The sequence below is a fragment of the Maylandia zebra genome, linkage group LG22 (genome assembly GCF_041146795.1).
Source record: "Maylandia zebra isolate NMK-2024a linkage group LG22, Mzebra_GT3a, whole genome shotgun sequence".
NCBI lineage: Eukaryota > Metazoa > Chordata > Actinopteri > Cichliformes > Cichlidae > Maylandia > Maylandia zebra.
The window spans coordinates 2,896,910-2,912,435 of record NC_135187.1 but is presented as its reverse complement, the minus strand read 5'-3'; the positions used below and the strand labels follow the sequence as shown (position 1 = coordinate 2,912,435).

Genomic DNA, 15,526 nt, shown 5'->3' with positions numbered 1-15,526 from the left:
GCTCAATAAATCAAATACGATAAGACACAACAAATATCTCAATAAGGTATAAAAACTAATCTGAAATCTAAATATAGTAAACTGAAATATATTTAATATACTTCTATAATGGTCTATTATATTAAGTCTGTGTTATATTTTATTTATGGATGTCTGTACTAGCAAACCATCCTCTGAAAGCAAAATAACGTCTACATTAAAACATGTAGCAAACAGGACACAGAAAAAAATGACGCTGTGTAATTTTATAGTTTGTAGAAATGTTACGTCAGCTGCCACGCCCACTGACGCGATACGTCGTAACAGCCTAGCAACTTCTTTGGTTTTTTTTTTTAAAAAAGAAGTCAAGTGGCACTTTCACAGCACTGACAAACTGACATTTAGAGATGCCTTCACTGGTTTTGTGACAGCGGACAGCGCCGGGTCTGATGGGGGCGTGAAGTTTACCGGCTGCCGGCTGTAACCCGGAGAAGCAACAGGAGGTTGAGGTGGACGAACATGGCGGACAGATGCAGGCTTCCAGCTGCCAAGTAAACGTTGGGCAAAGCGAAACTGAAGACGAAGGACTGCTGCCGGGTGACTCGTCACGTATTTCAGCGTTACATGGATAGCTGGGTCCCAACAGGACTGTAAAAAGCCCTCCGCTAAAGCCGTATGGCGTCCACCCAAGCCCGGATAGGCCAGCAGGCCTTGGTGGTGCTGGATGTGGCTCTGCGAGTTCCATGTATTTTTATTATCGACGCCATTTTTAACTCTTACTACGACCCTGGCTCGGGCTGGGCCGGGGCGATGGGGAAGGTGTTTGTCAGAGTCATGGGTAAGTATTTTTAACATGAAGGAGCGCTTAAGTTTCCCTCAACAGCAACGAGCTAGCAGCTTTAGTATGGCGTTATTTTTGTGCCACTATTCTGAGCGCACGTAAAGAAAAGTTTGCAGGTGCAAGTGTTGTATTTTGAGGAGAAATTTATTTTGAGCGAAGAAAAGCTGAATTTGAGTGAACAAAATTCATTTCTGCGTGCAAAAAATGTATTTCAGTGTTTGCTATTATCCACACACACAACAGCTGCCCCTCTCGCTCAGTTTTTGCATTTGCGCTCGCTCGCAATGTGTTGCTCGCGCGCTTAACATTTCTGCCCGTGCGCGCTCAACTTCACCGTTATATTTGTGCCACACAACCAGCCAATCACAGACTTGGATGCAAAAAAATCTGATTGGCTGTTCTGGTCTCCAATCAGCTCGAAATGACGAAATGCAACATCCCAGAATCCATTTCGTCCAAAACTCAAACGAGGCAGTGGCGGAGGAGCACCGAGTGGCGGAGTTTGAAATATTACTCTTTCTGAGTTACAAAATAAACTTTACACAGCACCATTCTCGCATGAAAATATCTTTAAACTTTAAATACCTGCTCGATTCATCAAGACATCAGATATTTGCACAAGTGCTTTAACGTTTTCGGAGATACCTGTTACCCACCATAAGAAGATCATTTGTAACCTTCACTAAAGCTGTTTCTGTGCTGTGATGAGCTCTGAAACCTGACTGAAACTCTTCAAATAAGCCATTCCTCTGCAGATGATCTGTTAGCTGTTTGACAACTACTCTTTCAAGAATGTTTGATATGAAAGGAAGGTTGGAGATTGGCCTATAATTAGCTAAGACTGCTGGGTCTAGAGATGCTTTTTGAGTAAAGGTTTAACTACTGCCATTTAAAGGCCTGTGGTACATAGCTGGTTATTAGAGATTGAAGCATTAATTATTGGCAGAACTTCTTTGAGCAGTTTTGTAGGAATGGGGTCTAAAAGACACGTTGATGGTTTGGAGGAAGTAATTATTGAAGTTAACTCAATCAATCAATGGGAGAAAAAGAGTAAATGAATATCAATGGTACTGAAAGTAGCTGTAGATAATATTACATCTGTGGGATGATTATTGGTAATTTTTTTTTCTCTAATGATTAAAATTTTATTTGTGAAGAAGTTCATGAAGTCATTACTAGTTAACGTTAAAGGGATGGTTGGCTCAACAGAGCTCTGACTTTTTGTCAGCCTGGCTACAGAGCTGAAGAGAAACCTGGGGTTGTTCTTATTTTCTTCAATCAGTGATGAATAGTAAGATGTTCTGGCTTTGCGGAGAGCTTTCTTATAAAGTAACAAACTATTTCTCCAGACTAAATGATGATCCTCTAAATTTGTAACACGCCATTTCCTCTCCAGATTACGAGTCATCTGCTTTAGGGTACGTGTTTGAGAATTATACCACGGAGTCAGGTACTTCTGATTAGAGACCTTAGTTTTCACAGGAGCTACAGTATCCAGAGTCGTACGTAGTGAGGAGGTGAAATTATTAACAAGATAATCGACCTCTGTTGGGGTAGCGTTCAGATAGCTGCTCTGCTCTATGTTGGTACAGTGCATTGAAGATGATAACAGTGGGTGGATTATATTCTTAAACTTAGTTACAGCGCTTTCAGAAAGACATCTACTGTGATAAAGTCTACTCTCCACTGCTGTGTAATCAATTATTGTAAATGTGAATGTTATCAGGAAATGATCAGACAGGAGAGGGTTTTCAGGAAACACCGTTAAATGTTCAGTTTCTATGCCATATGTTAAAACAAGATCTAGAGTGTGATTAAAGTGGTGGGTGGGTTCTTTTACATTTTGAGAGAAGCCAATTGAGTCTAATAACAGATTAAATGCCATGTTGAGGCTGTCATTTTTAGCATCTACATGGATGTTAAAATCACCCACAATAATTATTTTATCTGAGCTGAGAACTAAATCAGATAAAAAGTCTGAGAAATCAGACAGAAACTCTGTGTAAGGCCCAGGTGGACGATAGATGATAACAAGTAAGACTGGTTTCTGAGTTTTACAGCTGGGGTGGACGATGTTAAGCATCAGGCTTTCAAATGAATTAAAAGTCTGTCTGGGTCTTTGGTTGATTAATAGGCTGGTGTGAAAAATTGCTGCCACACCTCCCCCTCGGCCTGTGCTTCGAGGTTTCTGGTAGTTAGAATGACTCGGGGGTGTTGATTCATTTAAACTAACATTTCAAATTCAAATTTTATTTGTCACGTACACAGTCATACACAGTACGATATGTAGTGAAATGCTTGGACAACTGCTCGTGACCTAAAGAAAACAAAAAAAGGAAAGGCTATGAATAAGATAGGAAATAAATATGAAAAATTAAAAAGGGTAAATTTAACTAGGAAGGAATAAAATATAAATTAAGGTTAAAAATGAAATAACTGTACAACACAAATTAGAATGAAGGGTAAATTTAACTGGGAAGAATAAGATAAAATATATAAATTAAAGTTGAAAATAAAATAACTGTACAACAAAATACACAATACACAATATAGAACTATATAAGAATGTATGAAGAAATCTAAATATAAATAAATATATACACAATAACAGCAGCTGTACAAGTATTAACTGGAAATGAAGAATATAGTGACCAGTGTTGTGCAAAAACAATGTCCAGAAAGTCCAGTGTGTGTGTAAGAACCATATGTGTGGGTCAGTACTGTGTGGTGGTGTGATTGAGAGACCGTATCGCCTGCGGGAAGAAGCTCCTCCTCAGTCTCTCTGTGTTGGTCTTCAGGGAGCGGAATCGCTTTCCTGACCTCAGCAGAGAGAACAGTCTGTTGTTGGGATGGCTGAGGTCCTTCACGATCTTCCTGGCCTTGGTCCAGCACCGCCTGCTGTAGATTGAGTGCAGGTCAGGGAGCTCGGAGCGGATGGTGCGCTCAGCTGATCGCACAACCCTCTGTAGAGCTCGTCTGTCCTGCATGGTGCTGTTCCCGAACCAGGTTAAGATGTTTCCCGCCAGGATGCTCTCTATGGTGCACGAGTAAAAGTTCCTGAGCACCTTGGAGGGCAGTTGGAAGTCTCTCAAGCGTCTGAGGTGGTAGAGACGCTGTCGGGCCTTTTTCACCACGGTGTTGATGTGACAGGACCATGACAGGTCCTGCGTGATGTGAACTCCGAGGTATTTGAAGCTGTCCACTCTCTCCACTGGGCACTCGTTGATGACGGGGGTCTGGTAGTTCCTCTCCTGCTTAGTGCTGAAGTCCACTATCAGCTCCTTTGTCTTACTGACGTTTAGAAGGAGGTTGTTCCTCTGGCACCAGTTCTCCAGATTCCTAATCTCCTTCAGGTAGGCCGTCTCGTTGTTATCAGAGATCAGGCCCACCACGACGGTGTCGTCAGCATAATCATCCTGCTGCAACCAGGTTTCTGTAAGGCAGAGTAAATCAATTTGTTGATCAATTATTAAGTCATGTACTAACAGAGACTTGGAGGAGAGAGACCTAATATTTAATAATCCACATTTCACTGTTTTACTCTTTGCTTCAGATGTGGATGCTGTATTGTTCTTTCTTTGTGATTTTTTTTTTTTTTTTTTTTTTTTTTTTTTTTTAATGTTTAAGTTGTTTATCGCTGGTTTTTAGTTTGTTTTTGTCTATTTGGGAACTGACACGGTCTAGCCTTCAGAATTACATGACAAGCTCATTCGGTGGAGTGAAACTCTGGCATCTGCTCCTTCCTATCTAAAATATAACCGAACGCTGGCATAAATTTTCGACCATCTCACACTTCTATTTAATCAGTTTTCTTTTTGATGTTTATTCAGCTGTGTGAAAACCCCGGAGGAACCCTCCCGAGGGATTAATACGTTTTATTTAATCGAATCTAATAACTTTAATGTCAGCCAAACCGATTAACTCAGGAAAAAAAAAAACACTGAAAAAGGCCAAACAAAAAGATGTTTAAGTTATTTAAGTGACTTATATGTCATGTTTAACCTGAGAGGCAAAAGACTGCGGGGGTTTGAAAACGATGTGCCGGGAGTTCTCCCCGGCTCAGATATTTGAAGTTTACTCAGCTACATTCTCGCCTGAAAATATGTTAAAAGTTAATTTTGCGACCACAAAAGACTAATAAGAGTAATATTTAAACTAAGTAAATGGTAAATGGTAAATGGCCTGTATTTATATAGCGCTTTACTTGTCCCTAAGGACCCCAAAGCGCTTTACATATCCAGTCATCCACCCATTCACACACACATTCACACACTGGTGATGGCAGCTACATTGTAACCACAGCACCCTGGGGCGCACTGACAGAGGCTCCAGTAGTAGTAGCCATTGTTGGAAATTGGAATTGGCTGGGCCAATCTGGGATATGGTTTTTCAATTTTGTACCCGGAAGGAAAATTGGGAGAAATTCGGGAGAATGGTGGCTCCGAGAGATTTTTGGGAGTGGCACTGAAATTCGGGATTCTCACAGAAAAATCGGGAGGGTTGGCATGTATGCCTGTCAGACAGGCTAAAGCCGATTAAGCGACCAGCAATAACATTTACACAGGGCAGATCCATCTGACATGCTGCTTAACTGCTTCACCTCGACCCTAATTTACTCTGCTTTGGCGCCATCAGCTCGCAAGCTAGCTAGCTGGCTAACGTCAAGGTGTGTTGTCACAAGTGTGATTTGTGGTGTCACGGATGGCCTCAGAGGCACCTTGGACCCAGATGGATCATATTCAGGTCCTTCTTCCTGACAAAGCTCGCTTCTTCTCCTCTAACTGTACCCAGAGAGCTGCTCTCTGGTCTGAACTCTGTACCTGTGACTTTATATCGACGTGTGTTGACCTGGTGTCCCACTTTATGCACATCATTTGTATGTCTTGGCACTTGTCATATTTTCGGACAGGGGAATTACATTCTGGACTAGTGCTGTGTAATAACCAGAGCTGCTACTAACAAAAATCTGTTTCACTTTTTATTTATTGATAGAATAAGTCTGTAGCCTGACTAACTTTGAGTTTCCTCTACACCCCGTAATTCATAACAGCTCCTCGTTTTCATCACTGTGACAGAGTAAAGCTTCTCTGTGTTGAGTCAACAAACAGGTTATGTACCTCAGTTTTCCAGTTTGCAGACCTTTGAGCAGCTCGGGCCATCTGAAAGTGTTAGCCAAGAGCTCTGGGTTTGGATGGACAGGAAGTGAGATTAGCTGTTGGGTTTGCTTCTGTACTCGTGTTTCTTTATGTTTAGTACAGGAACAGAGACTCCATAGTGCCAGATGTTTGAACAACTTTATATTAAAGCAGTAAGGCTCAGGTTGGTTGAGGTCCTCTACAGTATGTACGATCAGTTTATCATAGTGTTATCAAATGCACACGTAGCATTACGTGGACTGTGAAAGGCATTTCTTTGTTTGTTTTTGTTCTTATTTGTTTTTCTATTTATGTTATATTATGTATGTTGCTTGTTCATCCTTTGACTTATCAGGATTACTCAACTCTATGCTGATTATTTTGCTCAAATTCTTTAATGTGCAGCATCTGTTGTTTTCTCACAAAGATTGATCTAAATACTCACTATAATCAGACAAACTTGGAAGCTACAGTTAGCTGACATTTGTTCAGTTTGCAGTGAGAAATATTTGCCTTTCCTGTCTTTCTGACTGCTTCTCCGGTGTGTTCCAGGTGTCCTCATCTCCACTGTGGTGCTGCTGCTTTCTCAGAAAGCCTTGTTTAAGTTCTACACTCTATTCTTTGCTGTCCTCCTTGGCATGGCAGCAGTCCTCATAAACTACTACGCCACCTCCCACATGGACTTCTACAACGCCTACTACAAAGCAGCGTTGGGCTTCAGGTTGCTGCCTAGAAACGGGCCGACGCTGTGGCTGGGCATGGCCGCCGTCCAGCTCGTCTTTGGGATTGGCTATGTGTTCTTGCTTAACCTCCAGTCGGTGTTTGCTGCGCTGGTGGTCCTGGACATCATGATTCCTCTGTGGGGGCTGATGATTGAACTTCCTGCAGATGTCAGGCATCTGGTGGCAATGTTCTCGGGCCTGGTGCTGGCTCTCAGCACAGCCGTTTGCCTCGCCACGAGGCTCAAATGGTTCTACTATTCATGCCGGTACGTCTACCTGCTCGTACGGCACATGTACAGGATCTACGGACTCCAGCTGCTGCTGGAAGACACGTGGAAGAGGATCAGGTTCCCTGATGTGCTTCGAGTGTTCTGGCTGACCCGGGTAACAGCCCAGGCACTGATACTGGTTTACGTGGTGCAGGCGGTGGGGAGAGAGAGCGGAGATGCCACAGGTGGAGCTGCAGATGGGAGCTCTGATGCACAGGTAAATGCTTTTAGATAAAAAAAACTTCACTTCTAGGACATGTTTGCTATATGATGGTCACTTCATAAGCAAGGTAAGCTAACAAGATGTTAGCCACAGTGAATTGATATTTGGTTAATGACCTTATTCAGAGTCTTTGACATATCATAACGTTTACAAAAGTCATATATTTGTTTGGGGAAAGAAGTTTTCCTTTTGCAGCCCCAGGCGCCCCTGTTGGATTTCTGTAATTATATCTAAAAATTAGTTATATATAAATAATTATATCTAAAAATTAGTTCCTGTGTGTTTAAAAATATCTCTGAAAGCCTAAAATGTATGTAGGTGACCTCTACAGGTTTACTGTGTTCTGTAGCCAAGTAAAGTCCAGCTGGCACATTAGCTCTTTGCAGTGTTTTACAGGTATATTAATGCACGAATTTCAATGTGAAATATTCTTTTAATAATTTATAAACAGTGTCTGATGTCTGAAGAGCAGTTAAAAATGATGCACACTACATAACAAGGTCATAATTCTTTAACAACCTCATTTCTACTGAAGCTGCTTCTTCATGTTCTGTGTTGCTGTTAATAATAAAGTCTCACCTAAAAAGACTGCAGAGTCTGAACTGAAGCTAAACGGGATTATGAGTAAAGGTGACGCATGTACCTGTGTGACTGCACCGTTTTCAGGGTTACCTGCTGAGCTGGGATGTGTTCTGGGATCTCACGAGTAACCTGATCATCTCCGGCTGCGACTCCACGCTCACTGTGCTGGGGATGAGTGCTGTTATCTCCTCTGTTGCACATTACCTGGGTCTCAGCATCCTGGCTTTCATAGGTATGACTGAGATTGTTAGTTGGAGTGGTAGCAGGTGTAAAAGCCTTCCTGATTTGCCCTTCACGTAATTGTTTGGATGCTCCTGGAGTTGAGCACTTTCTTAATTTGAACCTTCAGGTTCGACTGAGGAGGAGGACGACAAGCGGTTGGGCTTCAAGGCTCCTGTCCTGTTTTTCATCCTGGCTCTTCAGACTGGCCTCAGCAGCCTGGAACCTGAGGAACGTCTGGTACGTCTCAGATTTGGGCTTCCAGTTTACGCCATCAAAGCAGCCGGCAAACTGTTTTTCTCTCATTTTTCTGTTGTTTTAACCTCTGTGTGAATTGTTATGTTGCCCTATAAACTAACAAAACATGTTTAATGATTTATACTGTAAATGACATTTGCACACAGTAGCAGAGTTCACTGTTCTTTTTGTAATCCTGTATTCCTGTGGTTATAACGTAATAACTTCGTACACGTAACTTAGTCTTGGTTTTGATCCACAGGTCCGCCTAAGCCGGTACATGTGCCTTCTGCTGACCGCCATCCTGCACTTCATTCACGGCATGACTGACCCCGTCCTCATGTCTCTCAGCGCTTCCCATGTCTCCTCTTTTCGGCGGCATTTCCCCGTCCTGCTGGTGTCCCTGGCGCTCTTTGTACTCCCTGCGGTGCTCAGCTACGCCCTCTGGCATCACTACGTCCTCAACACCTGGCTCTTTGCCGTCACCGCCTTCTGTGTTGAGCTCTGCCTCAAGGTGAGCGCAAACAATTTATCTTTGACTGGAATGGATGACGTCCAATGTCTCCCAAAGTTTTCACAGTCTGTGAGATTTTTGTGTGTTATGTTAGTCATTCAGTTTCACGTATGTGAGGTTTTTTGGACTCAGCATTACTCAAACTAATGAAAAAAATTAATGAATTAACATCCTTGCGGCCCGGCCGGGCACAGCCCGAAAACGGGACACCACCCGCACAAGGCACCTTAGGGGTCGGGTGCGATGCGAGCCGGGCGGCAGCCAGGAGCGGAGGCCCTGGCTGACCCGATCCCCGGCTACCAAGACTGGCAATTGGGACATGGAATGTCACCTCTCTGGTGGGGAAGGAGCCTGAGCCAGTGCGTGAGGCTGAGAGGTACTGGCTAGATATAGTCAGGCTCACTTATGGCCGGGGCTCTGGAACCAGTCTCCTCAGTCTGGGGCAACTCCAGACCTCAGTCTGGAGTTGCCCCTGGTGAGAGGCGTCAGGCTAGGGTGGGTATCTTTGTATCCCCTTGGCTTGCTGCTGGTATGTTGGGGTGTTTCCCATTGGACAAGAGGGTTTGTTCCCTTCGCCTTCGGGTCAGGGAACGGGTCCTGACTGTCGTCTGTGCTTATGCACCGAGCAGCAGTTCAGAGTACCCAGCCTTCTTGGAGTCCCTGAGTGCCCCTCCTAGGGACTCTGTTGTCCTACTGAGAGACTTCAATGCTCACGTGGGCAACGGAAGTGAGACCTGGAAGGACGTGATTGGGAGGAACGGCCTCCCGGATCTGAACCCGAGCGGTGTTTTGTTATTGGACTTCTGTGCAAACCACAGTTTGGCCATAACGAACACCATGTTCGAACATAAGAGTGTCCATAAGTGCACGTGGCACTAGGACACTCTAGGCCAAAGGTCAATGATCAATTTTGTAATCGTATCACCAGACCTGAGGCCATAAGTTTTGGACACTCGGATAAAGAGAGGGGCTGAGCTGTCAACTGATCACCTCCTGGTAGTGAGTTGAATCAGGTGGCGAGGGAGGACGCTGGACAGACGTGGCGCACCCAAACGTGCAGTGAGGGTGTGCTGGGATGGTGGTCCCCATCTTTAAGAATGGGAACCGGAGGGTGTATTCCAACTACAGGGGAATCACACTCCTCAGCCTCCCTGGGAAAGTATATGCCAGGGTGCTGGAGAGGAGAGTTCGTCTGTTAGTCGAACCTCGGATACAGGAGGAACAATGCGGTTTTCGTCCTGGTCGCGGAACACTGGACCAGCTCTTTATCCTCTCGAGGATACTTGAGGGTGCATGGGAGTTTGCCCAACCAGTCTATATGTGTTTTGTGGACTTGGAGAAGGCATTTGCCCGTGTCCCTCGGGGGGTTCTGTGGGGGGTGCTCTGGGAGTATGTGGTGTCTGGCCCATTGCTACGGGCCATTCAGTCCTTATACGACCGTTGCAAGAGCTTGTTCCGCATAGCCGGCAAGAAGTCAGACTTGTTCCTGGTAGGTGATGGGCTCCACCAGGGCAGCCCTTTGTCACAGATTCTGTTCATAATTTTTATGGACAGAATTTCTAGGCGCAGCCAAGTGGCGGAAGGCTTTCAATTCGGTGGTCTCAGGATCTCATCTCTGCTTTTCGCAGATGATGTGGTTCTGTTGGCTTCATCGGGTGAGGGCCTCCAGCTTGCCTTGAAACGGTTCGCAGCCGAGTGTGAAGCGGTGGGAATGAGTATCAGCACCTCCAAATCTGAGGCCATGGTCCTCAGCCAGAAAAGGGTGGAGTGCCCACTCCGGGTCAGGGACGAGACCCTGCCCCAAGTGGAGGAGTTTAAGTATTTCGGGGTCTTGTTCGCGAGTGATGGGAGAAGGGAGCGGGAAATCGACAGACGGATTGGTGCAGCGGCTGGAGTGATGCGGACGCTGTACCGGTCTGTTGTGGTGAAGAGAGAGCTGAGTGTAAAAGCGAAGCTCTCAATTTACCAGTCGATCTACGTCCCTACCCTCACCTGTGGCCACGAGCTGTGAGTAGTGACCGAAGGAACGAGATCGCGAATACAAGCGCCGGAAATGAGCTTCCTCCGAAGGGTGGCTGGCCTCTCCCTTAGAGATAGGGTGAGAAGTTCGGCCATTCGAGAGGGGATCAGAGTAGAGCCGCTGCTCCTCCACATCGAAAGGAGCCAGCTGAAGTGGTTCAGGCATCTGACAAGGATGCCCCATGGGCGCCTCTTGGGTGAGGTTATCCGGGCATGTCCCACCGGGAGGAGGCCCCGGGGCAAGACCCAGGACACGCTGTAGAGATTATATCTCTCGGTTGGCCTGGGAACGCCTTGGTATTCCCCCGGATAAGCTGGAGGAGATGGCTGGGGAGAGGGAGGCCTAGGCTTCTCTGCTTGGGCTGCTTGCCCCGCGACCCGGCCCCGGATAAGCGGAAGAAGACGGACGGATGGATGGATGGATGGATGGATGGATGAAATTAACATCCTATGGTCAAGAAGAGATCAAGAGATCCGGAATAGTAAAACTTGTTACTTAAATAATCAAATGTGTAACAATAATGACCGGATTGATGTGCATATAAGAGCATGATTTAGCCCTACAAAAACAAGAAATAATCAGGATTAAATGATTACTTGTCTGGATTCCTTTTCACAGTTATGCTCTCGCTTTGTGTTTTGTGCTAAATCCAACGCACCACTTTTCCTTTGCAGCACGTCTCTAAAAACCCAAACTCACTCCTCGACAGGCGAGGGGAGAGCCGAGGTGAGGGCCAGGCTTTGTCAGCAACAACAGTAAAACTGATTCAGAGAGGTGGACAAGGAACCACAGATACTGTTTGTAAATTCTTAAGTGTTGTGAGTTTGCATATAAAATGTTTCTACTGCTTAGAGACAAATGTAACTATAAGAACATGGAACCAGGCTCCTACATTCGATATTCTGGGCATGCTCACTTGACTAAAATTAGCCTGGGGACCCGCTGAGGAATGGCGAGTTTGTGGGTGTCGAATCGAAACTGTTCTGAAGGAGAGCGGCGACACATTTTTAGACTGTTTACTTCAAGCTTAGGGTCCAAAAACATTCCAGCTGTCACCAGAGGTCAGCTTCAGCTCCGTGTCACAGAGGATGTGTGGCTGTTGCATTTTTACGTTTGTGAATGTTCATTATTCAGGGAGTAAACTTTAAGGAACAACAATTTAAGTAACGATGTACAAACTTCAACTAAAACATGAATTGTGAGTTCAGGCGATCAACAGCATGCAGGATATTTTTGTTCTTTCTCAAATTAACTTGGAGCATGCAGTGAAGCATGAACACACACACACACACACACACACACACACACACACACACACACAGAGCAGAATTTAAAGGAGAGTGTGGGTCAGAGTACCACTTGTCCATATTCTTAGTTAACATTCTTGTTTTGATTTAACCATATTTCATATGTATTCTGTAGTAGGCAAACATCTACTATCCTGGGTTTGTTTGTATTTTGCACTTTTACAGATTATATAATTTAACACTTAAATCAATTCCTACAAGTTTGTTAAGTTAACATGTTATTTATTTCAACTGTTAATTGGTTTAGTTAGAACTCACCTTACCTACCTGTCTTCCAGAAACAAAAGGAGGAAATTTAGTTTTACTTCTTGCTTTATAGCTTCTGGGTTCATCTGAGGTCACAGGAAGAGACCAAGTGCGGAAGGGGAAGAATTCTTGTAATTTAAAAAAAGTTGATTTTAGAGTGTTTATGGCGAAATAGATTTATTGTTGTAATGTATGGATTACACCAGAGTTTATGTTGCTAGTAAAGAATCGCAGTAGAGGTCAATAATATTCATCTTACCTACTGAATGCAATAGTCCAGAGGAGAAATTGTTTGGTTAAGTGGACGATTTAAGCAGAAGAACTCAGGTGTTTGGGGAAAAAGGTCAGTGTAGCTGTGTGCAGTTATGTTTATTTGAACGGAGTTAACTATGGAGTTGAGTTTCTTATTTATTTTTTGTAGATATTGTTTGGGTCACAAATGGTGAATAAACCACTTGCTACACTGGACAGCATCAGTCTCCTGCACTTCTTTGGCCGCTTAAGTCAAGTCCTACCACAGAGAGTTTGTCAAACTTCCCGTTGGCGTGCTCACTCCCTGTCAGGAGCTGAAACCGTTCACTAGTCTGCTTTGCTCTCTGCAGATTAAATTCAGCTCACGTTTCTGCTTCCTGCTCTCCAGGTGGTTGTGTCTTTGACCGTCTACGGCCTCTTCATGGCTGACGGATTCTCCAATGTCCTGTGGGAGAAGCTGGATGACTACGTCTACTACGTGCGCTCCACGGGCAACATCATCGAGTTCCTGTTCGGCGTCATCATGTTCGGAAATGGCGTCTACACCATGATGTTCGAGGCGGGCAGCAAGATCCGCGCCTGCACGATGTGCCTGCACGCTTACTTTAACATGTACCTGCAGGCCAAGAACGGCTGGAAAACGTTCATCAACCGCCGCACTGCCGTCAAGAAGATCAACTCCCTGCCGGAGGTGCGCGGTGACCAGCTGAGGAACATTGAGGACTTTGATTTCAACCATGGCACAAAACAAATTCATTGGTAAGTCGCCCCTGCTTTATCACCTGTTAAACACTACCAGAAAAGGTAGAAGAGAGCGAGTGTCACTGGCTGCCGCTGACGGTTATAAAACGGAGCAGCCTGCATGTTTTGTTAGCATCAGTGCTAATAAGTTAGCTTCTTGAAAATGACAACACAGCAGGAACAGACTGAGTGACAGGCTCACAGCTGTGCAGGAATACAGTATACCGGGCACTTTATTTCAGGTTTACAGTAGTTCAGCTGCCATGATAGCAGCTCACAGTAGACTGATCAGCAGTTGGTGCTGTTGTGCTGGCAATGAAGAAGATATAGCACAGCATGAGCTCTGTGCTGGTCCATATATTAGATTTAACCAAGTCAAACCCTTTACCTGTCCGTGAAGCTCCTCTGCATACAGCCTGTGGTTGCTCTTCATTAAGGACAGCTGTAAGCTGTGTAGGGTTGTAGTCCTAGCTACACAAAGTTAAAATCAACTGAGATAAAATGATGCAAATCAGTACACCCAGCAGCTCATCTCTCATTTAAATATTAACGACTACAAAATGGAAATGTCTAAAAAGCAGAGCAGTTCTCAGTGTACTTAGATGTGTCCAAGCAATTTAGTAACTTAGCTGACAGAAAATTGTTAATTGGTAATATTTCTGAAAGAATCATCTAGTAATTGCTTAATGAAAACCTACCTCTGCTTCAAAGTATGTCAAAGAAGTATTTAAAGTATGCGGCACCTCGCAGTGAGTCACTATAAAGATTACCAATGGAGAGAAATAAATTCTTTAAAACTAATAATTGTTATTAAACTCAGTTCATGACTGTTGTAGAATTTAGGTGTTTATTATAGTTTTTTATGTTGTAGGCTAAAGACAGATAATCTGTTTTGAAAATAATCAGCACGATAATGAAGCTGTTGTAATTACTCGTTTTGTTATATGACTGTATTTCTAGTGTGTTTCTATTGTCTGTAAGTAAAGTATCCATTACTGCTAAATGTGTTCAGTGTTATTGTATAACGTGACCTCAGAGCGTCTCTCACATGATGCTGGTACCAATACTGTGATGCTTTAATTCCAAAGATACAATCAGTAACACTCTGTGAGTCAGTACATGTAGATAAATCCTGACCTCTTGCTGTTCAGACATCGGGGTGAATCTGACAGATCCCATGTTCAGAGGACTCTACAGAGGGAAGCAGAAACATGACGTCGAGCTACTGCTTCACTCTTATTTTCGATCCCCACAGAGAGGCTCATGATAGAAACAGGTGAGTCACACCGTCTGTTTATTTTAAAGCTTTTGGCAGAATGTGGCCTGAGTTTGATCACACAGTGAACCTTTAATATAAAGTTTTCTTAAAGCTCTGGAGTCATTGGTTTTATATTCTTGTTGAAGCTGTATCACCAATAAGAGGGAATATATTAGATTAAATAGGTTTGTGCTCACTTTATAGAAATATTTTGCTGATGTTACAGTTCTTTAAATGCTACATTCATGTTATTTATGGATTTCCACCTTCCTGCTCATTTCCAGACGCCCCGTGGTGTGGTGTGAAGAACACTCATGCCGGGTCCAAATGTGTTAAAACTACATTTCCCACAAAGAAGAAGTGGGAGGCAGGACACTGCCTGAAGGACCGGAATGAGCCCTGTCATATCATGTGAGTCACTAAAGGGAAACGCTTTATAAATCAATGGATACAATCAGACGTCGCACTGAAGCATGAATATTGTTAAACACAATAGACCTTTAATTTTAAGATTTCACTATTTGTCTCTTGCAGACAAGTCCTGGAGGTGATGGCAGCAGCGAGGGAGGAGGATCCACTGGAGCTGGGCAACACAATCTATAACAACACTGTCAAAGTCTTCTTCAGCTCAAGCTGATAATAAATGACATCATCAGACTCACCGATGTGTCATTAATATTCTTTTATGAATCTGTTTGTGCGCCTCAGGACAAACCACTTATACTGTTATATTATTTGTGTTTACAGTCCTCTGTTAGTGCACAATAAACATATTTTTTTCATAAGGAACACATCAGTTGTCGTGTTTAGAAAAACATAAATGTTAATGAGTTTATTCAAACCACACAAAAAGCTTTGATGTTTGTGATTGTTCAAGTACCCCTACAGTGCTTTTGCTTCAGATCATCAAACAAGTTTTAATATTATACAAAAGTAACCCAAGCAAATGCAGTTTTCAAATGTTAATTTATTAATATAAAA

The 15,526-nt window shown here is 43.7% G+C and overlaps 1 protein-coding gene across 2 annotated transcripts; it reads left to right on the top strand.

Annotated features, from left to right (window-relative positions):
- Positions 1-304: 304 nt before the first annotated feature.
- On the top strand, positions 305-15,334 carry LOC101481743 (E3 ubiquitin-protein ligase RNF139). Of its 2 annotated transcripts, none has more exons than XM_076879605.1 (9): positions 305-817; positions 6,508-7,163; positions 7,836-7,983; positions 8,101-8,210; positions 8,470-8,721; positions 12,935-13,305; positions 14,439-14,504; positions 14,830-14,956; positions 15,080-15,334. In XM_076879605.1, coding segments are annotated over exons 1-7 (1,701 nt in total). In that variant the 5' UTR covers positions 305-654; the 3' UTR covers positions 14,440-14,504; positions 14,830-14,956; positions 15,080-15,334. The 2 variants fall into 2 exon arrangements, with proteins under 2 accessions (XP_076735720.1, XP_014269244.3); XM_014413758.4 differs by having other exon boundaries at positions 14,439-14,563.
- The last annotated feature ends 192 nt before the right edge of the window (positions 15,335-15,526 follow it).